The sequence below is a fragment of the Triturus cristatus genome, chromosome 9 (assembly GCF_964204655.1).
Source record: "Triturus cristatus chromosome 9, aTriCri1.1, whole genome shotgun sequence".
In the NCBI taxonomy this organism is placed as follows: Eukaryota; Metazoa; Chordata; class Amphibia; order Caudata; family Salamandridae; genus Triturus; species Triturus cristatus.
The window spans coordinates 1,192,097,607-1,192,121,599 of record NC_140592.1 but is presented as its reverse complement, the minus strand read 5'-3'; the positions used below and the strand labels follow the sequence as shown (position 1 = coordinate 1,192,121,599).

General features: G+C 46.1%; 1 protein-coding gene across 2 annotated transcripts in view; it reads left to right on the top strand.

Moving 5' to 3' along the window:
• The window catches only part of ZFYVE26 (zinc finger FYVE-type containing 26), a 740,905-nt gene that overhangs the window by 375,274 nt on the left and 341,638 nt on the right, over positions 1-23,993 (top strand). For both annotated transcript variants that reach the window (XM_085627201.1, XM_085627200.1), the window contains one exon: positions 12,562-12,731. In XM_085627201.1, the coding sequence (XP_085483327.1) occupies positions 12,562-12,731 (170 nt within the window). The remainder of the gene's footprint in view (positions 1-12,561; positions 12,732-23,993) is intronic.

Below are 23,993 nucleotides of genomic sequence, written 5' to 3'. Positions count from 1 at the left end.
CGGTGGTGGCGGCGGCTCTACACAGAAGGGGTCTGTTCATTTATCCGTACTTGGAGGATTGGCTCCTGAAAGGGCCATCCCCTCAGCAAGTAAGGAGCGATTTCCAAATATGTCTAACTCTACTCCGCAGGCTAGGTCTGCATGTGAACATGGAGAAATCGGTTAACCAGCATACCCAGGCGATCCATTATTTGGGCTCCACTCTGGATACAAACTTAGGAAGAGCATTTCCTTCGGAGGAGATGCAACAGAAGTGCAAAACTCTTCTCCAGGCAGCTCGTCCAACGGTCCGGCAAGTGGCTTCTCTGCTAGGATCGATGGCTTCTTGCATATTTCTCATTCCCAACGCCAGACTGAGAATGTGGCCCTTGCAACAGGAACTAGAGGACAAGTGGGACCAAGCATCGGGTCACTGGGAAGACCGAATTGTGCTTTCGCAAGTAGCAAATTCATCCATTGTATGGTGGACTCGACCAAAGAACCTCGTAGTGGGAGTCCCCTTACATCAACCAGTTCCAACCTAGTCCTTAGTAACGGATGCATCTCTGCAAGGGTGGGGAGCGCATATGAATTGCCTGCAGATGCAGGGACGATGGTCCGTCAAGGAACAATCCTACCATATAAACATGTTGGAACTGCGGGCAGTCCACCTAGCTCTGAAAGCTTTTCAGCCCTCACTCACATCCAACTCGATCCTGATCCAAACGGACAACACAACCACCATGTATTACCTCAACAAACAGGGTGGTACGCGCTCTCACCCTCTGTCCCTGGAAGCTCAAGCGATATGGCACTGGCTTCTAGCCCGAAGTCTTTCCATCACAGCGGTGCATCTTCAAGGGGAGCGAAACGTGCAAGCGGACGCACTCAGTCGGCGCTTCGAAGATCAGCCAGACTGGGTGCTAAACGACGAGGTTGTGGCAGATATTTTCCATCAGTGGGGGCAACCTTCCATAGATTTGTTTGCAGACCAAAACAAAAAATGCCACGCCTTCGCATCCAGGTTCCACCGTCCAGGGACGAGGGGGAATGCTCTTTTGATGGATTGGTCTGGAATATTTGCATACGCCTTTCCTCCCCTGTCTCTGATCCCGAAGGTGGTATCCAAACTCATCCGATCTAACATGTTTATGATCTTGATAGCTCCGGACTGGCCTCGTCAGTGGTGGTACCCAGACCTGTTACAGTTGTCGGTGCTCCCCCACAGGAGACTCCCTTACAGATCAGACCTGCTGACCAAGATGGACGGGAAGATTCTACATCCCAACCTTCGCTCACTGAACTTGGCAGCATGGCACCTGAGGTCCTGCAATATGGACATTTGAATTTACCGCAGGACTGTATGCATATACTAAAGGAGGCAAAGAGACCTTCCACAAGGGCGTCATACTCCTTTAAGTGGAAAAGATTCTACTTATGGTGCACTCATAATCATTTTAATCCTACCAAAGGGCAGGAGGAGGTAATTCTTCCTTACCTCCTGTACTTGGCCAAATCAGGATTAAAGTATTCCTTGATCAGAGTACACTTAGCGGCCATTACGCCCTACAGAAAGTCTCCAAAACAGCCTTCCTTTTTTAACTACAGGTGGTCAAGGATTTCCTACAGGGGTTGAAGAAAGTGTATCCCTCTGTTCGGCCTCCTTCTTCTCCTTGGGAGCTGAATCTAGTCCTCTCTAGATTGATGGGTCCTCCTTTTGAGCCCATCCATAAAGCCACGTTGCAGCATTTGACATGGAAGACCGCTTTCTTAGTCGTGATAACATCAGCGCGCAGACTAAGTAAAATCCAAGCGCTGTCTGCCAAAGAGCCATATACTACCATTCACCACAACAGGGTAGTGTTAAGGACTCACCCTGCTTTTCTTCCAAAAGTTGTATCTGATTTTCATGTTAACCAGTCAATCTCCCTATCATCCTTTTTTCCCAATCTCGCTCCACTCCTTAGACCTTAAGAGAGTGCTCAAGTTCTATTTGGAGGGAACAAAAGGTATAAGAAAATCAGATCAATTGTTTTTAAATTATGGTTCCATGAGGACAGGCTTTCCAGCTTCCAAAAGGTCCATTTCGAGATGGATAGTGTCCTGTATAAAATTGGCTTACCAGTTAGCGAATAAACCCCTATTGTTGTCGCCTAAAGCACACTCCACTAGGGGGAAAGCGGCTACAATAGCTTTCTTTTTTTTTTATTTCTTTTTTCTTTTTTGTCCTCATTCATGCGATCTTGTTGATTTAGCAATCGGGTCTCCTCTTACATTGACCACCCTTGGAGCAGAGGTAGAGGCCATGCCTTAAATCCAACGATTCCATGAGCCAACATGATGTTTATTCCCGCAACTATAAACTCATGGATTATTTTGATCGCGGTGTTTAAATCATTGGACAGCCCTCCCTATACTACCGCCTATAATTATCCCATAGTTCCCAATGTTTTGTTCGTTTACAATCCCCCCTAGCTCTATCCAAATTCCTAAATTTTTCTACTGAACGAACCCACTCATCAATCAAGGGGGGAGAAGGAAGTAGCCACAAATCTCGTGTCTAGCCAAGAGCATAAATGTAAACAAAAGGTATTTCTGTTTTTTTGTTAGGTTAATATTAAGATCATGACTACCCATAATGCCAAAGATGATGATAAAAGCTCTTACCTTGATAGTCGAGTTTAAACTTTTGCCAATGATCTTACCAATTTCATTCCAAAACAGATCAAGTTGGGAACAGGAGTAGAACATGTGAATATAGTTTACTTCCCCCTCACCACATTTTGGGCATTTTTTCGTCACCTGGATATTCATTTTAGAGAGCTTTTCGGGGGTCCAATATGATCTATACAAAGTAAATAAATGATTTTTCCTCAGAGGTGCAGAAATGATAATGTGCCATAAATAAGTGCAGGATACTTGCCAAGCTTGTTGCAAGTCTTCAGCCGGAAAGATCTTCTTCCATTTATGGTCTGGAGTATCATAGTCTGCTTTCTTCTTCTCCACTAAGCTCCAGTACCATTTCGATACTTCTTTCTTCCCAGGGGCTTTATGTAACTCACCCTCTAAGTTTGTGACATCATCTGGCCAGATAGCTTAAACTTTAGCCCAGTTAAACAACTGATAAAACTTAAACCTCAAGATTTCATTTGTCGTTACTACTACCAGCTCTTCCGATGATTTTAAATTACCGTTTTCCATGAGATGTCCCCAATTTGTTATTCCAGCCCTTTTCAGAGGGAGAGCTAGAGAGTCCTGCAAACATTCGGTAGTACCTGGAGAATTCCATATCGGAGCTTGCGGGCTATGGTATGTCTACTGCCAAATTTTCTTTGTCTGACCAAAGTTTAAATGCGGATCTTAGGACCTTTAGTTTAACTTTTTTGAAGAACTTTGGATGACCGAACTTATAAAAGCAGTGACTATGATTTGTTATTGCTTTCCAATAAGTGGAATACGAGTCATATTCTCGAAAGAGATGCCTTGTATTCTTGAAATGAAAGGCTTTATAATACATCAGGAGGTCTGGGCTAGCTATCCCTCCTCAATGTTTTTTCTGGCTCAAGTTTTTCCAAGCTATCCTGGACATTTTTGACGACCAAATGAAAGTGTTCAGTTCACTTTGAATCTTTTTTATCTGGAGTGAATTGAACTCCAAGGGGATAGCGTTGAAAACAAAAGTAAACTTGGCTAAAATAGTCATTTTTATTACATTTACCCTCCCTATGAAGGATAAAGATAAGCAGCTCCACGATTTCAATAATTTCCTCATCTCTTTAGTTTTTAACTGCAGGTTCACCTGAGCGATTTCATCAATATTTCTTGATATTTGGATCCCAAGGTATCTTATTTCATTTTTAGATTCGATTTAGGAGGAGGGTATATTCCAATGCATTACCTCTGTTTTTTGCTGATTTGTTTGGTAACCAGAGATTTCACCAAAGTCTGCTAGCAATACATTCATGCTGTTAGATGTCTCATTTAAATTACTCGAATAGACCATTAAATCATCAGCAAATAGCGCCGCTTTTAACTCCCAGTTGTTAAAGCTAAAAGGGATAATTTCTTTTGAGATCCTAATCATGTTGGCCAACGGCTCTATATATAAATTAAAGAGTAGTGGAGAAAGAGGGCACCCCTGCCTCATACCTCTCTTGATTTGGAAGCTATTTGTTGTAGAACCGTTAATCAATATTTTCCCCGTCGGGGCTGAATAGATATTTGCTATCACCCTGGAAAAATGTTGACCTAAGTTGTTATGTATAATGACTTGTCGTAAGTAAGACCAGTTAACTCGGTCAAAAGCCTTGGCCGCATCAAATGTAAATATTGCTAGGGGTACCTTCTCTTGAGTAGCAACATCAATGGCTTCAATCAGTTGGTGTGTGAGATCGTGCAACTGTCTCCCTCTGATGAAGCCCTTCTGGTCTTCATGTATTAGTTTACCAGAAAGAGAACCAAGTCTTTTTTGCTAATACCTGGGTAAAGATTTTATAATCTGCATTAAGAAGCAAGATTGGCCTATATGATTCGCAAAAGGAGGGATCTTTGCCAGGTTTTCAAATTAAGCTAATCGTTGCTTCGTTCCAGGGTTTAGGAATTGATGCCTCCTCGAGGAAGATAGTGTTGAACAGGTTAGTCAGTTTGGGGCCTAGGTGGTCTTTCAGGGCAATGTAGAATTCATTAGGTATAGCATCGGGTCCTGTTGCTTTACTCTTTTTAAGGTTACTTATTACATCTAGAACCTCCTTCCGCATGATCTCAGCATTTAGGGCTCTACAGGAGTCCCGGTCTAATTTTGGACTTATTCAAGAAACCATCAACTGCTGTGAGCGGGGGAGCTAGGTCCTCATCATATAGTGACTGAAAAAAATGCTCAAATGAATCTTCTATGCCTACTCTATCTTCAACTAACTGACTGCTATTTCCCTTATGGATAGCGGCTATCTTATTTCGGTTGGATTCAGTCTTGAGCTTCCAGGCTAAGAGTTTACCACAATTCTCTCCCCATTCATAATTTGACAAAGAGCTAGCTTGCCACCTCTTCCTTATCTTTTCGTCCAGGAAAAGGGACAATTCCTGTTTCTTATTCATGATCTCACTTTTTAAGATATTTTGGTCTTCTTCTGACGTTGTAAATTCTAGCTTTGCTTGTTTTTCTAGTAGGTCGGTTTCTAGTCTCGATATTTTGAATCCCTTCATTTTGTTTTTGCCCGATGCTATGCCAACTAACGTTCCTCTGATGACTGCGTTAAACGCCTCCCACACTATCTTGTCTGAGACTTCACCCCCACTATTTTCTTTGAAGTAATTCTCAGTTGTTAATCTTAAGGTATCAATAACTTTTTGATCTAACAGGAGTGTCCGATCTAGAGTCCACCTTTTTTCACTCTGAGCTGTCTCATACTTTATATTTAATTGGACCAGAGAGTGATCTGAAAGATGTGCGGGCATATGCTGAACTCTCCTGACTTTGTTGCTTAAAAGTTTATCGACCAGAAAAAAATCTATTCTTGAGGCATGACCATATTTGTAATTCCTATAGGTGAAATTATTAAGTTGATCACCCCTGGAATTCCAAATATCAACTAGGTCCAAGTCCTCTATAAGCCTATTCAAGCATTGTCGCATTCTAGGTAGGTTGCGAATTCTACTAGGGGGGTGTCTATCTTTTTTGGGGTCTAACAAAATGTTGAAATCGCCTCCCAATATAATTGGTGTATGTTGTGATATCAGCTGCACATACAAAGATAGCAGGGATGCGGGGTCATCTGTGTTCGGACCATAGTAGCGCCCACTACCGATAATGCACAAGCTCTGTATTTTATGTTTGCTATGGCCCACCTTCCTCCTGAATCTACAATTTGTCCTACCAATGTACAGTGTGGAGATTTTTTAATAATAATAGAAACACCCTTAGTATTACACGGTTGGTTTGTACAGACTGATTCTCCAATCCAGCTCTCAAACTTTATGGCTTCAAGCCATTCTTCCCTAAGGAGGTGTGTTTCTTGTAGTATGATTATATCCAAGCTTAAGGGTTTGAGATACTCAAAGAAATTTTGTCTCCACCCTCTCGGTCTTAACCCGTTCACGTTCCATGTTATTAATTTCAGATTACACATTGGATTTACACTTTTCCCTGGTTTAGGGTTCGACCCTGATTGCTATACCCTATACATATCGGACAAGTATATTTTTTAAAAAGATTTTTTCCCCTCTGCTCCCCACCCAAAAAAGCAAACCAAGTGGCTAAAAAAAGAAAAAAGAAAAGTTCCATACTTGTACCCACCCTGGAGAACCCTCCCCACTATCATGAGCAATCCTAGTTGCCCAGTTTGAGAACCGCAACCGAAGGCATATTTAGTTGGAGGCAAATTAGGCTCATTAAACTACATATCTCTATTAGATTTAATGCGTTCCAAGAACAGTTCCACTTCTTGTGGATCTCTTATATTATAGGTTTTGTTGCACCACATTATGTGAAGGAGTGCTGGAAATTTCATCTGCACAGTAGCTCCTTCTGCCCTGAGGTCTTGCATGTATTTTCCTAAGGCCCATTGCCTATCAGCCGTAGCCTTGAAGATGTTGGAGCGAATTTTATAGTTATACCCATCCTTAGACAGGGTGCCAGAATTTAAGGCCTTATTCAGGATGCGTTCTTTTCTTGAATACGATTTACAATTGACTAGGATTCTTCGCGGGTTTTTCCTATCCCTATTAAGTCTGAATGGATCTCTATGGGCCCTTTGTATATCTCCATCCAACTCTTTTTCGTCCAAATCAGGAACAAATTCTTTTAGGAGGTTTACTACAAAGGACCTTATATTTTGTCCTTCTTGGGCTTCTGGGACATTTAACAAGCTCAGGTTGTTCCTCCTAGAGTTATTTTCTAGGACCTCAATTTTATCTCGAAGCTCTCTCTCTGCAGCCGAAGCTTTTTCATTATTACTCTGGCAGAATCTCACTTCATCCTTAATTTGTTCCAGGGCCGTTTCCACTATCACTACTCTTTCTGCAAGTGCATTGAATTTCATCTCCAAAGTTTCACAGGTGGCCTGAATTTTCTGTTGATTTTTTTCAGATTTGGCAAATCCCAATTTCATCTCCTTTAATAATGAGGCCACAAGGCCTCCAATGTTGCCCCCCAGGGGAATATCTGTATCTTGACAGCTACCTAGAACTGTACAGGGGTTTTCGGGTATTGGGGGCAATGTATGGCCCGCAGTTTGAGAGAGCCCTTCTAACACATTTTCCGTGGGATGCTCCTTATCTTCTCTCAGCTCTTTTGACATAAGTACTTGGTATTTATTGGGTGACTCCATTGTGGTCAACGAGGTTGAAAGTGCAGGTTAGGGCATTTCGGTAGCTGAGACAATCCCTGATGCTGGCTTCTCTTGTATTTTAAAGAAAGAGCCCAATGAGGGGGTAATTTTAATATTTGAACCCTTCTTTAGTTGCTCTTTTTTTGCTGTTTTTGCAGCCCTCGTAGAGACCACCGCTGTTGTGCCACCTTCTGTTTTCTGGGGCCCCTGACTTTTACTGATGTGTTTGACTGGACACTTTAGCTGGGATATACGCAAATCGTCCTCTTGTTCCTGAGACAGCTCAGAGGTCTCATCAGACAGTATAAAAACGTCACCCCCTGACGCTAGGATCGACCCTCAAACACCATTTTCTAGGGTGCTAAAAGTGCCATTAGCGTCAATAGGATCAATCGGGTCAGAATCAATAAGATTAATGGGGTTAGAATTCTTGTCCCCTGTGGGCAGTACGGAAGACTTGGATAAAGAGGGGCCCCTCTTCTTGCCACAACCCTTTTTCCTAGTTGAATTCATACAGGCAAAGCCCCTTAACTCATTATCAAGAACAAGTGGGAGGGCATGGAAATCAGTATTTTTAAACACCTTCGAAATATTCTGGATGTCTTGGATACATACACCCCGGGTATAGTTTAGGAATCCCCAGAGGTGTACAGGGAGTTTAAAGGGCGGCCCCCTAAAAGTTTGCCTAGATGCTACCACTCGCAACTGTTGGTAGGAGTTTGCTGCCTTTGTCCAGAATCCACTTTTTAAATGGTCTTTGGCACTACTATCGTTTAGATGCCACCACGCTGCCAAGGGGAGCACACTTCTGAATGCCCCACCGGGTCCCTGCCCAACAGCCACACTCCTCTTGTCACAGCGACCTCGCATCGATCAGGGCCAGGGCCAAGACAAAGTTTCTCCAGTCCCCCCCGCTTCACCCCCCCTACAGCCCCCCTGCTCACCCGTTCTCCGAAATCCAAAGTACAGAGTAAGTGCCGGTAGCGAGGTCTTCCGATCTTCAGGTCTTCCGCGGGATCAAGCAGGACCGAATCGGCCGCCTCTGATCACGTTTCACAATCTCGACGGGACACTGGCGAGATTCGGGCGGGGCCGACGAAGCTCCGAGGCTCCGCAGGTGTGCACTCCCGATTCCGCCGCAGCCCGCCAACAGACCGCAGCCGATGGTCCCCGGAACCTGTTTCGGGAAGCGAAGCAGCAATCCCACGCCCTCTCTACACCACCAGACCGTAACCACCACGGCGACTGCTCGTTGTAAGAAGTAAGAAAACTGTTTAGTTTAAGCATTGATTGAGCCTAAAAGCGAAAAATAAATAACATATTGCCAAACGGTTGCGGAGCTCGCGACCTAGGCGTCAGCCGGCCGCCATGTTCTCCAATAAAGCGGCTACAATAGCTTTCTTGCATGATGTTCCAATGGCAGAGATTTCCAAGGCAGCAACTTGGAGATCGGCACACACGTTCACAAGGCATTATTGTCTTGAATCCGATTCCAGAGCGGATACTCAAGTAGGCCAAGCCTCCTTGAGGAATCTATTCAGATAATAAGATATCTGGGTTTTTCAAGTTTGGTTATCTGAGCTTGATTATTAATTATTTTTTTCCTTTGCCCGCAGGTGGAAGAAGTGAGGCTCGCTATTCTATTCTAGTGCTTATGACTATTGATGAGGATCCCCTGGAAGAGAAGGATTAGTTACTTACCTGTAATCTTAGTTCTCTTCCAGGGGTATCCTCATCAAAGCCATAAGCAACCCTCCCGCCTCCCAGGGCAAAGGACCCTTGTTTTTAAGGAATGGTCAACTCTTTGTGTCATGTCTATTGAGTCACCGCAAAGAACAACTGACCTAACTGTCACCCCTGAGGCATGATGGGAAGCTGGGGGTCATGGCTGCCTTAAAGGCACGGTGCCAGTTTATGTCTATGTTGCTATGAGTTATCTTTTCAGCCTTTCTAGGCTGTTTTTTCTGCAATGCAGCCTGTGAGCTGTCAATGCTTTCAGTCCTATCTGAGAGATTGTGCTAAGCATTTAAACAGTTTTCAAACATGCTTTGCTGTTGTTTTTCCCTGGTTTTTAATGTATTGTTTATGATATACAGGGGAGTCCTTACAGCATTTTTCAGCTCTAGTTATGAAAGGCTGCAGTTGCTTTTTTATTATATATATAAATGTGTGTGTGTATATATATATATATATATATATATATATATATATATATATATAGATAGATAGATAGATAGATATATATATAGATATATATAGATACATATATATAGATACATATATATATAGATACATATATGTTTGTCACATATATGATTGTGTTTCCGGGGTCCCGCGCATGGGCGGGAATATTCTAGTGCTTATGACTTTGATGAGGATACCCCTGGAAGAGAACTAGGATTACAGGTAAGTAACTAATCCATCAACCCCAGGCAAAGTGTTCAATAATGTCATCCTGAACAGCATGAAGGAACAAGTCGACGCTCAGTTGCGAGATCAGCAAGCTGGCTTTTGCAAAGATAGGTCCTGCACAGGCCAATGCCAGATTGCCACACTGTACATCATCATTGAACAGTCAATGGAATGGAGCTTTCCCGTCTGTCAACTGCGACTATGAGAAGACATTCAACAGTGTGGATTGAGAGACCCCTTGAAAACTCCTCCCCCACTATGATGTGCCATATAAACTTGTAAGAATCATCAGGAACTCTTCAGAGGGAATGACCTGCAAAATAGTCCATGGAGGACAACTCATGGATGCCTTCCAATCGAGGACCAAGCACCAGGGTTGTGTGCTCATGCCTTTTCTCTCCCCCTTGTCCATAGACTGGATCATGAAGACATCCACAGCAAGGAGAGAAATAGGATCCAGTGGACACTTTGGACGCAGTAGGATGACCTGGACTTTACAGATGACCTAGCCCTACTCTCCCATACCCCTCTGCAGATGCAAGAAAAGACATACCGTGTGGCAGCCACACCAGCACAGCTTGGCCTCAACATCCACAGGTGAAAAACAAGATCCTGAAGGCTGACGTGTCCTGTGCAACTGTAGTTATTCTTGCAGGTGATGCAGTGGAAGAGGTTGAGGCCTTCAATTACCTAGGCAGTGTCATAGACAAGCAGCGCAGACGCTGAAATCAAGGCAAGAATCGGAAAAGCAACGGATACCTTCATTCAGCTAAGAAGATCTGGAACTCCAAGGACCTAATGCTGCAAACCAAGAGCAGGCTTTTTAACATCACCGTAAAATCAATCCTTCTGAATGGAGCAGAAACTTGGAGGACAACAGTGACCCTCACTAACAAAGTCCAGACTTTTATCAACACCTGTCTGAGGAAATCCTCCAAATCCGTTGGACAAACACCTTCAGCAACAACGACCTATGGCAGCAGAATTTCCAACTCAATGAAGAAATCATGAAAACACAATAGGGCTCGATAGGTCATACCCTCCGCAAGCCTGCATCAAATAGGACCAGGCAAGCCCTTACCTGGTGCCCTCAATGGAAAAGGAAAAGAGGAAGGCCAAGAAACACCTCACCACAAGGCTGACTGCAAGGAGATGGTTTACACCTGTAGTCAGATTAAAAGAAATGCCCAAGGCAGAGATGGCTTGAGGGTTCTGATTGATGGCCTGAACCCCAGGAGGGATAGTGGGTGTACGCAAGTCCACATCTTCGAACAAATTGTGTAGAGCAACGTTCTACAAGAGACAACTATCTCCTGAATCTTAAGCCTCAATTTTCCACTCCTGTGCTTCTATTAGCTACAAAAAGATAATGAGCTGCTGTAAGCGAAGTCATATTCAAATAAATAAAACAGTGTTGCAAACGACAGGTGATATGTTTCCCTGAAAAAAGGACCGTGAGGAGTTAACTGCTGAAATGCGATGGGCAAACCATTAATTTCTACTGCATTGCCTTCTTAAGTGTGGTGGACCTAACCGGTTCATCTATTGCTGTGTTAAAGAAAATCTTTCAGGGACGAGGACCAAAAGAATAAAAAATAAAACCATTTTAGGGCAGAAGGGAAGAGCTCTCCTCATATCTCAATTATTATGATGTGCAGCGCACAACATGACTGAACACATTTGATCCCGAAAGTAAACTATAGTAATATGTATTAAAAGTCTTTGGCTAATTATTTGAAGTCTATATTAGATCTTTAAACCTCAGTGAGTTAGTAATAATCCAGTCTTCTATACATCTATATTTTGCACATTCACAGGAACCAGACAGCAAATTATAATGAAGTGACGGGCTATATATTCCAGTTTCCATTGCCCAGTGGAAATGTGGTCATCATAGAATTCGCCAGTGTTACAAGTGCTACATTTTTAACTGCATTCACCATCAATGTTTCTCAGGTGAATGATAATTGTGAAATAAGAATTTTAAAAGATGCTGGCTAAAAATACAAACTGTATAATCTCAAAATATTGGGAAAGGGTCCGCTGAAATAGACATTTTGCGGAAGATCCTACCCAACTGACACTTGATCTATTGCATCTGATAGTGTTTCATAAGGTATTGCTAATCTTGATTTGAGCAAGACCGAGCTTAAATGTTGTGCAACTCTATAGATTCAGCCCTATAGACCTAAAACCATCTACATGACTTTCTAGCATGAAGGCCATTTCTTCATCAGAGGGCAATATAATATTTTACCAACATTCTCAGTAGTGATGGTATTTCCTACATGTACAGAGATACAAATGAAATGTAATAGGATATTCTTTGAAACTATTTTTTTTTTTTAACCCAGCCTTATGAAAATTAATTGCTAGTATTGATCATGGCTTCAGGAAACTAGTGGACAACCATTATTTTTATGGACATGTAAATCTACCAGCGGTATAGTAAAGCTGTCTTTGTCCCAGTGAAAACCAACCACTTCAGACCACTTTTAAGTCAACAGTTGAAGACATTGTTTGCTTTGACTTGGGGAGTAGCTTTGAGATGTAAGATCTTAGATTTTTTTTTTCTCCCTTTTCATTGGAATTAGTTCCACAGGGTTGGTTATGTTAGTTGGTTTTCCACACAAGATACCCCATGTGGTTGAATGTTTTGAGGTTTACAAATATACCAAACATAAATCATAATGAAAATGTAAAGGATAAAAGGAAAATCTCCCACAAACTTTATGCATGCCTGTAGGAGGTGAGTGTATAGAGGCTTTGCCCTTGATGTTGCTCTGTATTCTGGCCCGCTGGGTGGAAATTTGAAGCAGACTCCTCACTGGCTCCTGTTTTACAGCTAGCACACGTTTGCAGACACCCGCTCCCCCAAGGGATAAGGGCCCTAGGAGAAGGAGCAAATCTTCTCCGGAATTTGTTCCACCCGAGAGACCACCCGCAAAGAGGCACTGGATCCCAGACGAAAGGGAAACCACCTGCATGGTTTGCAAAAATGAGCAGTTCACCATGGTAAGAAGCTCTTCCTGCACTTCTATATTTTACTTCAAGTTTTCTTTTCTTTTTCTAGTGTGGGCTGCACCATATTTTCAGTTCTTGCTATAGCTTGTGGTATTTCTACTTTACATGATATTTCAAATAATGCAAGTTATTTCAGTAACATTGTAATTCAACTAGTATGGTGGGGCGCTGTCAAAAGATATTTCCTCTCGCTTCACAAAATTCCACCATCTTTCTGCACAGATGTTGAAAACTAAAGAATCACGTACTACTTTTAATATAGAGGCTTATTTGGGTTGATGTTAAGAGAAATGTAAATGAAATGTTATGTTGGCAGAATAAGGAGTGTTTTATGTTGGCAAAAACAACATATTTAGGAATAAAAGAGGATGCTTGTGCCAAGCTTGACAGCATCTCTTAATAATAGCCTGTGGCACTGCACCCTTTTACATGCAGCGTTATTGTGGGTTATTCTGTCGCCCTCCAGGAATACTGTAAGAGGGACCATAGTAATGCTGAGTTGGTCAGACCGCATTATTGCCCACTGCTAAGCCTTGTAAAGTGTTAAAGGACTTGGAAGATGAGAAGCGAAACACTGCTCTCTGCAGCAGATTGTTGTTTTGTGCAAAGAAGTGAGTTCTACATTGTTTTCCAAAGCACATATATGCCTCGTTGTCCAATTCTTTCCCTAACCAAAATTTTTGGAAAACAGTCATTCAAAAACTTTGTGCTTTATCCTTCAGCTGTGTTATCGTGCAAATCTTCAACTCTCTAGTCTTCATGGCTGAGCCCATCACAATAGTTAATGTTGTTCGTATTTTGTATTGCTGAAAGATAGTATCTGCTGGTTTGTATTTCCAGATGGCTATTTCTGTATTAGCAAATCAGTTTTTTTTACATATTCTGGTAATTTTACTTATGTTAATTTTGCCTATCTCCAAGGCTTGTGTAGATGGAGGGAGACGTTTTTTCATGATGGTAACAAAACATTTTTTCAGGAATTAAACACCCCTTCACATCTTACTCATTCATGGATGTTTCATTTCATGAAAAACTCGAGTATATTTCTTCAGGTGATTGGACTTCATACTTTTACACCATAAAGATACCCAGGTGGAAAAGATTTAATGAAAAGTGATGCCATTCTGTTTTCGGATCCTTCTGTCTCTTATTCAGGGGCATGTCCCAGTAATTTGATATAAGGCAGTTACTGCTGCACCACATACTTGTCTTACTCGGAAATACATTTGACTTGATTTCAATTGAAGTCGCGTCATAAGCAACAACTGGTACAGCTTGATTCTGACTCAGTTGTAACACTTTCACTATTGAGACATAATCCACAAGCTCTTTACAAACTCTTTTGCTCAGACTCAAACTAAAGTCAGTATAATTTCAGAGATGACAACGGAGATGATGGGAGTGATGCCCAATATTATGAATACATAAACTTGTACATGGATTTGCAAGCTGCTAGTGGTCTGGATACCTCTACTAACTGTGGATTGGGTTCCCTCTGACCTTCCAATAGAGGAATCAACTTATTTTGCTGGCGTATGGACAAAGTTTTGAACCACAGCTTCCATCCATTGATTTCAATATGAATGTGCTGACAGAGGTTCTGCATCTACTGAGAAGCTTCTTGTTCTTTAGTGAAGCGCTCACTGACACATTAATGGGCACCTGGGCCAAACTTTGCTCTTGCCAGTAAATAAGCAGGTGCCCACATGACACAGGCCTACCCCAGGAGACCCTGCGTTCCCCACCCAGCATCCTACAGCAGGAAGTCTGGTTGCCCAGGCTTCTACAACCAGAGTAAATCCCAACTCCCTTTCTACAACTCTTCCTGGCAGAGAATTAAATCATTTGGAGGCATTCTGAAAACAAGCATGTTCTTCTGTCAGCTTTGTTCTGCACTCAGTCAGTGCCAGCTGCCTCCTAGGCAGATATTTATATGTTTTATGGGATATGGTCAGTGAGAGCTTGTCCACATTTCCGGAAGAGTTTCACACAAATTTAGATCGGAGGATTCAAAATGGACAGGATGCAGCAAAGAATGTGATATTTTCAGGACTGGACACTACTGACTGTCTAGGCAGGGAAGATGGTACCAGCGTGGTGCTTTGGTGCCATGAGTGGATGAGGTCCACAAGCTTTTTTTTTAGTAGAAATCCATACATTGTCAGCAGACATGCTGTAGCGAAGTGCCCCTTTTTGACATGGTAGCCCCCACTTTTTGACTGGTACATGATGTGATTTCGACTGGGAGTGCAGTGGTTTCTTGCTAACCAGGTCCCCAGGGCCAGAGCTGTTTCCCAAAACTGTATAATTGTTCCTCCCAATTGGCGAACATTTAGCACCCTCTGTAATACCCTATTAAATGGTACCCTAATACCTAGGGCCTGAGGCACTAAAGACAGTTCCTAAGGGCTGCATCACAAATTGTGCCAGGAGGGGTGTTTGTTATCAAACATTTAGTCTAGATAAACCAACACTGGTGCCAGTGTTTGAATGATCACAACATGCACTCGGGGGGGCATCTTAGCGGTGCTCCTAAAAACCTATTAGCCCCTGGTGGGCCTGCTGACTGGATTCTGATAGCCTGCCACTCGAGCCAAGTTTCTGACCTCCTACGATAAAAGCCTTCTGCTCTCAGGAGATCGGGAATAGAAGCCTGTCTGGGAATAGGCTGTAACTCCTCCCCCCGTTACATACATACATACACACACGCACCCCCCCCCCCTTTCTCCAGGGGCTGGTGAGCTCAAAGGAGCCGTCGACTTTGGAATGCAAATCGGGTCCCCCTCAAAGGAATGGTTGCCACCCCCCTATCCAGAGCACCTTGGCACCTGGACAGCCAAAAAAGTATCTAGTCAGGTAGTTGTGCCATCCTCAGGCTAATACCACCCCTAATTTGGGCTACTGGGATGTGGACAACCAACGAGTCCACAGACCTTATGGAACACCTTCACTTCAAGATACTGGCCAGCCCTACCACCACCCTCTGAGGAAGCCTCATCTACCGACCCCCTGATCCCCATGGACCATTCTCGAACTCCGCCATCTTTGTGATGCCATACCTAGGAATTCTGGGACAAGGTTATGCCCACTTCCCGGAGGAAGTGGTCATATAGCACTGAAGTGACCCCAAAGGTCAGTAGCCCATTGGCTCCTACCCTACACTCCCCTAAAACTCCTAAACTTAGTATCTAGGGGAGTCTCTGGCACTAGAGAAGCAGATCCTGACGACCTGAGAAGAGAGCGGACACCAAAGGGCTGCAAAAGCAGAAGATGACTGAAGAGAGCACCTGAATTGGCCCCAGACCGCCAGCCTGCACCTGCAGTCCTTGTCAAAAACGGCATCAAAGTCGACTCGTCCTGCAGCAGTGACTCCAGAAACTTGAGAGAACTGCCTACCTTCGACAAGCACTCATGCCCCCCGTGAACAGCGGACCGGTTCAAGAAAAAACTCCAAAAAAGAGACTAAGGCCTCTAGAACCGCCAAAACCAACTCCTGAAGCAGCCACTGTACTCGTCACCTCCGGCCCTATCTGAAGTGGGCCAATGGTGCTAGGAAGGTTCTTCAGCCCTCCAGAGGCCGAGTCCTTCATGGTTTCACCCCTCTTGGACTTCCCGACAGTCTCTGCATGCAGGCCCCCTCAACGGCAACTACTCCGGTAAGAAAAACCCAACGCCTAAAGACACCTCTGCACTTGTATCCCCTAGGCTTCGGGAAGAGGACCAAAGCCGTCTCCAAGTATCGCAAGGCCTGAGCCCACTCTCTGGTTCAGCCCAACTGGCTTCCTAGCCAGAGCCTCTTTTTACAGAGACTGATCCCCATTGAAACACATTGGGCTCCTGATGCTGATTTGCACCCATTACCCGTCCCTCTCGTGCTACTGGTGATGTACTGTTGGTGCTGCCTTGGACATTGCCCACAACTCACCTTAATTCCTGGAGATTGGTCCTGTAAGACGATGTAGTGTACCTGTTTGCAGAACTTGTTTTTCCTTCCATAGGATAACATTACCAAACTCAGAAATTGCAGTGTCTGCTTTTTAGTATTAAATCTGTTTTATTAACAGAACACAAGCAGAGGAACATGAGCAGAATGCCTACAACCCAGCGGGCCGGCTTGCTGCGAATGGGATGCACTGGCAGGACTATGATCAAAGTAGACTACTAGATATTAAACACAGCAAGCCGCCTACAACCCAACCGGGCCGGCCGCGTCAAAAGGGGAGTAAAGCCTGAGAAGTAGTATCATGTGCGGGCCAGAAGGCCTATAAAGAAGCCTAGAGTCCATGGCAGTGAGAATGAGATTCTCTGAAGACCGCGGGTTCAAGGCAGTGTTCCGGTTTTAAACAATAAACACAACATAAAAGGGAAACCCCATTAACCCACCCACCCCCACCCCTCCTCCTCAGTGAGCTAAAAAGGGAAGAAAGCGCGTGTGTCTACTCTAAGGCCCCGGGTATTGTAATGAGGTCGGTGCATCACAGGGGAATGAAGAGCCGACATTGCTCATGGTTATGGGGTAGCTGCAGTGGCTTCCGGTATGAGTTTCAGGATACGAAGGTAGAGCGGACAGGATAGTTCACGGAATTTGGTGGAAAGAATAGTTAGGAAGGGGGCCCAGATTTTAGCATAGTCTTTGTCCTTTCCTGCCGCTACCATAGAACGTCTCTCCATAGCAAGCAGATTCCATAGTTGGAGCAACCAATGTGCATTGTCGGGGACTTTATCGAATTTCCATCTATCCAATATTACCCTATGTGCAGCATTCAGCGCAAGCGCCATCTGTTGCCCCCTGGTTGAGCGTAAGGGAAATGTTATCGCATTAGGGAGGCCTAAGAGTGTGTAAGCGGGGAGCTGAGGTATAGAAGTGTTGAAGGCCCGGTCAATGTCATCTAGGATCTGTTCCCAATAGCGGGTCAGTTTCGGGCAGTGCCAGAGCAGATGAATAAGCGTCCCGGGGTTACCACACCCCCTTCTCCGTCATGGCGCGGTTCCGTTCTACTAAGTACCGTAGAAGGGAAGCATGGAAATACCTAGTTATGTTGGGGAAGGCAAGGCCCCCAGCCTTCTTGGGCCTTTGGAGCTGGGCTTTATGCAAGCGTGGGGAGACCGGGCCCCAGGCGAAGCGCTCAAGCGCCTCTTGTATTTGTCGTAAGGCGTGGGGCGGAGGTTCCAGGTGTAGTGTTTGGAACAGGTAGAGAGCCCGTGGTAGAGCGTTCATTTTAACCGCGGATAATCTCCCAAACCATGTCAGGGGAAGGCGGCGCCAGCGGTGGAGGTCTGCCCGAATTCGGGTTATAAGGGCAGAGTAGTTTGCCTCCGCAGTTTTCGCCAGGCTTTTGTAGAGGGTCAAATCGAGGTATGTGATTCCCTTTGAGACCCAATCAAAGGGAAAGCAAAGCCGAAGAGCCTCTTCTGTGTGCGGACTAGTGGTAATATTGAGGACTTGGGATTTCTGTATATTAATTTTAAAACCCGAGAATTGACTAAATGTTCGGAGGTCCTGCATGATGGCCGGCAGGGAAGATCGTGGGTGCGCGACGGAAAAGATAATGTCGTCCGCATACAGGCTGATGAGAGGATGAACTAGACCGAGGGGGTTGTCACGGAGCCTTTGAGCCAGAGGCTCCATGTACAGAGCAAAAAGCAGGGGGGAAAGGGGACACCCCTGTCGCATTCCGCGGCACACCTCAAAGTGCTCGGAGAGTAAGCCGTTGACTCAAATTGCGGCTTTAGGGTCACTGTAAATGCTCATAATCCAGCACCGGAATCGGAGTCCCAACCCAAAGCGTTCGAGAGTGGCGAACAGATAAGGCCAGTGTACACGGTTAAAGGCTTTTTCGGCGTCAATCGCCAGGAGAAGGGCCTCTTCTTTGGACCGTTGTACCTTATTGATTAAATGACAAATACACTTGGTGTTGTCTCCACACTGTCTTCCAGGAATAAACCCGGATTGGTCCGGATTGACTAGTCCCGGCATGTGGGGATTTAACCTATGTGCCAAGATACTGGAGAACAGCTTTGCGCCTATGTTCAATAAGGATATTGGCCGGTAGGAACCGCAGGACTCAGGGTCCTTGCCCGGCTTGAGGATGACTGAGATAGAGGCCTGTAGCATAGATGGGGTGAGGGACCCCGAGTCCGCAAACAAATTAAACAAGCGGGTAAGTAGAGGGGCAAGATCAGCACAGTACGTTTTGTAAAATAGAGCACTTAAGCCATCCGACCTGGGGTCCTTTTGCAACTTCAGGCGAGAGATCGCGGCGATAACTCCCTCGATGCGTATGGGCTCCTCCAGGGCGGCAGCCGCGCCCTCGGGTAGAGGCAACACTGCAGCCTCCTTCAGGTAGACAGCCGGATTGGATAGTAAGGAGGGGTCGGTCCCATAAAGGGAGTGGTAGAAGGATCGAAAGGCCGAGACAATTTGGGTGTCCCCAGTTAGGAGTCGACCAGACTCGTCACGCAGCGACCGAACAGAGTGAGCTTCTTGTAGGCTGCGTAGGCAGTGTGCCAGCATGCGTCCCCCTTTATTAGAGCCAACAGAATATTTGTGCTTTAGGTGGATCACTGCATGCTCGGCTTGGTCAAGATCTAAATGCCGGAGTTGTAGGCGTTCCTTTTCCAGCTGTCGCCAAAAGCGTGAGGCACCGGTGCACTTGTGTATGGCTTCTAACTCCTTAACGGTGGCCTCAAGCTCTGCGCGCTTTGTCCGTCTGGTCTGATTTTCAAAGGCGGCCTTAGCAATGAGCGCTACACGCACTACCAGCTTTAGAGACTCCCATATCAAGGAGAGTGGTGCGTCAGCTCTGTCATTCGTTACTATATGGTCAGAAATGAATTGTTTTATGTCAGTAACTACGTCTGGGGACCGGAGCAGGGAGTCGCGCAGGCGCCAGCGCAGTGTGAAAGCAGAACGCACTGCAGGGAAGCGCAAGGTTAGGGTAATGTGTGCGTGATCGGAGAGGGCACGTGCTTCAATAGTAGATTCCGTGACAAGGGCCCAGGCAGCTGAGGTTACTAGGAAGCGGTCTAGCCGGGCGTGCGTTTTATGGGCAGCCGAGTAGTATGAAAAATCTGAGTCGTGTGGGTGTAAGCAGCACCAAGCGTCACGTATCCCGGGGTCGCGCAGCCAATCCTCCCCTTTTGTGGATAGTGCACCGGCGTCTCCAAAGCGGGAGCCAGATCGATCTTGTCTGCTATTCATCACGAGGTTAAGGTCAACCCCCACTATCACCTCCCGGTCTGGGGAGCGTAATACCTCTGCACAAGCCTCCAGCAGAAACTTCTCTGGGTGGTCATTGGGAGAATAAATGGAAGCCACAGTGCAGGAGGAGGAACCCACGCGGAGCCGAAGCGGCTTTTAATTTCGGAGAGTGGCCACACCACAGACGCCCTAAACCTAAAGTGTTTGGCTACTAGGACAGCTACCCCCCTCCCCCCCTTTTGCTACCGGTTCAGGACCAAAACTGGTGAGGAAAATGGCTATGATGCATGCGGTGGGTGTCAGACTGCAACAGATGGGTCTCTTGGATGAGGCATATGTCTCCCCCAGAGTGTTCTAAGAAAGAGAAGACGGCCCGTCGTTTAACTGGGTTGTTGAGACCCCGGACATTGACAAACTGACTATTTTAAGATCCAGAGGGTAAATAAGGAGAGGGAAAAGCTATGCGGGAATGCCTGTCCGACTGTGATGGGGGAAGTTGGCTAAGGGCTGAGAGAGCGCGCAGCAGCTGCGCGTTGTATCAAAAGGGGAGCGAACTGAGGAGAGGACCCACCCAAACCCACCAACAGAGGGGGAAAACATCAAAACCAGCAACAGGGAAGAAACACCAAAGAGGGAGGGATAATCAAAAAATAAAACATGACTAACGTCCGTCAGAGTACAAGGAGTCCAGGGGGATAAGGCCGGCGCCACGACCCAGATCGGGAAAGATCCAGTACTGGGCTGCCTACCTGTAGGGGGACTGTCCAAGAGTTCCATGGGACAGTCAGATTCGTCCTCCCGGCACCCCTCTAGGTGGCAGTTTCAAAGCCATCCGAGTCGTAATTAATTGGGTGGTAGGACGAGTTGTTGTTTGTGTTAGGGTGGAAAGTACAGCTTCTCGCTCCTTGTCGTGTTTGACCTAATCGGGTTTTTGGTGGGTGATGCCCTTCCCCACTCGCTGCCATCCTCCAGAGCGGGGGGCGCGTGGCGCTCTAGATCGCTCCACCTCGTCCGTCGTGTCGCTGCCATCAAGGCCAAGAATCTTCAGGGCTTCAGTGAGAGAGCGAATCTGCAGTAGCTTGCCTCCGTGTTTAAAGATGAGGCGAAAGGGGTGACCCCAGGAGTAAGGAATATTGTGCTCTCGAAGATGATTGGTCACTACCTTGAAATCTCTGCATTTGGCGAGAGTGGAGGCAGCTAAGTCTTGAAAAATTGCAGGAGAGTGACCTCGGAAGTGTATGGGCTGGGCCTCTAGCTTTCTTTATGATGCGTTCCTTTAATTGGAAATCGTGTACACACACGAGTATGTCCGGTGGAGGGGCTTTGTTACCTCGTGGGAGGCCTACTTTATGGACTCTATCCATTTGTATGGTCGCCGTAACCTCCTCCCACAGAATTTGCTGGAACAGGGCCCCAACATAGGCCCGAAGGTCTTCCCCTCCTCCTTCCATGGTATGCCTCTAATCCTCACGTTATTCCGTCGAGAACGATTTTCTAGATCTTCGGCATAAGCCTGTAAGTCAATGTTCTGCTCCTGGAGGCGCAGCAAGTCTTGTGGTGGATCTCTTCATCCCTACTGACGTCGTGGTCATCAAGGGTTGCTACCCTCTCCCCAATTTCATCAACATTGCGACTCATTTCATGCAGGTCTGCTGCGAGCTGGTTCTTGAGGTCCTGGATGTCGTCTTTTATGGCTGTAAATAGTTCCACCATGAATGCTTTGGTGGCCGGAGAGTCATCACCGTCCATCGCCCCGGAGGTTTTCTCACCCTGTGCTGAGGACTGCCCAGTCTGCTTCAGGAGGAGCTCCTTCAGAGACTTCTCCCTCCTGGCACGCGCAGCCGCCATGGTACCCACCACCAGCAAATGATGGTCGCGGCCCACTTCCTCATCAGACTAAGGCCTGGCGGTAGGTACGTAGCTCCGTGCAAAGGGGTGTTATGGGAGCAGGGACAGCACTCCACGCGAGTCCTCGTAATGGCCGGTAACGCCGCGATCCCCTCAGCTCCAGACATGTCCGGGAAATCTCAGGGGCGCACCGACCGCCGAAATGCGGACCGATGGTGTCACGCACCCGACGTGCTCAAACGCCAGAGGCTGCAGCTCCCAGCGTCAGCAGGGAAATGTACGCTGTGAGGGTCGGGGTCTAAATGAGCCCGGATCTCCCGGCGCTGCCCCTCTGGTTCTGCCTATTGAGGGGGGGGGGAAGGGGACCGCCGGCCGACCAGACTCAGGCTCTGCAATGCAAGAAATATTGGTGGACTATGGTGGCCCCTCAGACGACCCCCCCCCCCCTCACCCCCCCCCCCCACCCATCCCCACAGCAATCACCAGCCCGCCCGGGGAGTACCCCGTCCGCCGAGCTGCGGACCAACAAGGCTCTCGGGGCTGACCTGCTACATTAGCGCGGGCTGCAACACACTCCGCCACTCACCACCTGCAAAGGAGAAAGATCGCGGGGGCTCCACTCGGCTCGACCGGCAGGAGGACCTCTGCCGCTGTATCCGTTTTGTTCGTGTAGGTATCAGCACTAGTGCCGGGGGAGCCAGGCAGATTCCGCCGCTCGAGGGCAGCGCAGCAAGCGCCTCTGATGACCCACACTCCCAATTCAGGCCGCTGCCGCAGCTCTCCACAAGGCCGTCAATACCCTCGCCGATCGGAGGCTTCAAGGACCGCGGCTACACCGTCTGCAGGCACACCACTCGCTCCGGCGAAGCTCTGCAGTGCCCCGATAGCCTTCTGAGTATGTGCGAAGAACAATGGCAGCAGGAACGGGTGATATTGCAAGGCAGAGAATCGGCGGTGCCGGAGGAACACGATCCTGCGTCCTACCGCGCCGCCATCTTGGCCACGCCCCAGTGTCCACTTTTTAAAGTGAAAATAATGTATATTTGAAAATGTTCTTACCTGAACTATTTTTCTGTGATGTCTAAAAAATATATAAAGATACTTACTTTTTATAAATTGGTGTGGAACTTCTTTTTTAGGCGTGTTCTCATTTATTGACCATTGTGTGTATTTTCTAATGTCTTACACTCCCTTGGCTCTAAGGCTGCTCGACTACACTACCCCCTACCAGAGCACTTTGGGATTGCATAGCAAGCCCTGTCCACTGATAAGGGAACCCCTGGACTCTTTATACCATATATCAGATTATTGAGGTATTACTTAAAGAGCCAGCTTCCAACACATGCCATTTGCCGGCACCCATCTCTTCAGAGATAAGGCGGACTCTGCATTGGAGAAGTTCAAGAAAAGCAAGGCCAAAGGCGCTCTCTAAGCGTTTCCTCGCCCGTGTTGCAGTATCCTAAGCAAGTTTGCCCCTTTCAAGGCTTTGAAGGGGTTCATCTCAAAGACAATGCCAAGACTATCCACTCCACTCCAGCAACAGCACCCTGCATCCAGCTGCCCCTGTGCCGTTGTGGATGCACCTTGTGTGCTAAATCGGATCCCACAACCTTGTGTCCTGCTCGTGAGGAGCCACCAACCGGAGGCCCTCTATCCCCCATTGGGCCTGAGCACTCTTCACCCAGTCACCCTAGTGCCACTGAGGCTGCTTTGAGAGTGCATCCTTGGCCCTGGGGGAACCCTGGTTCTAACCTCAGTCACCCAACTCCCACAACCAAGTACTTACCTGCAAACCAAAAATTCCTCCCATAGGATTGCATTGACTGTTTTTCTGTGAAGAAATCTTCTAAATGTGGAGTTGGTTTGTATGAAACCTTAAAAAACTGCAGATGTATAAAAACTGAATTACTTACCTTTTCTCCAGGAATTGTCCCTGTGTGCTATCTAGGCATATCACACTGAATAGAAAAAGTAACGGAAAAAATAATCCTAAAAGTAATTTACAAAGTAATCTCAAAATTAACTGTAAAGTAATTTTGACTGTTGACTTACCTGTAATCAAACCAATTGCATCCAACTGCTTTTCAATTGAATTGAACTGCATTATACCTGCAAAAGTATTATTTCACTTACCTGCAGCAGGCCTGGCTTGGTTCTAGAAATAAAATAACTGAATAATATTTTTATACAAACAAATTGGTCTG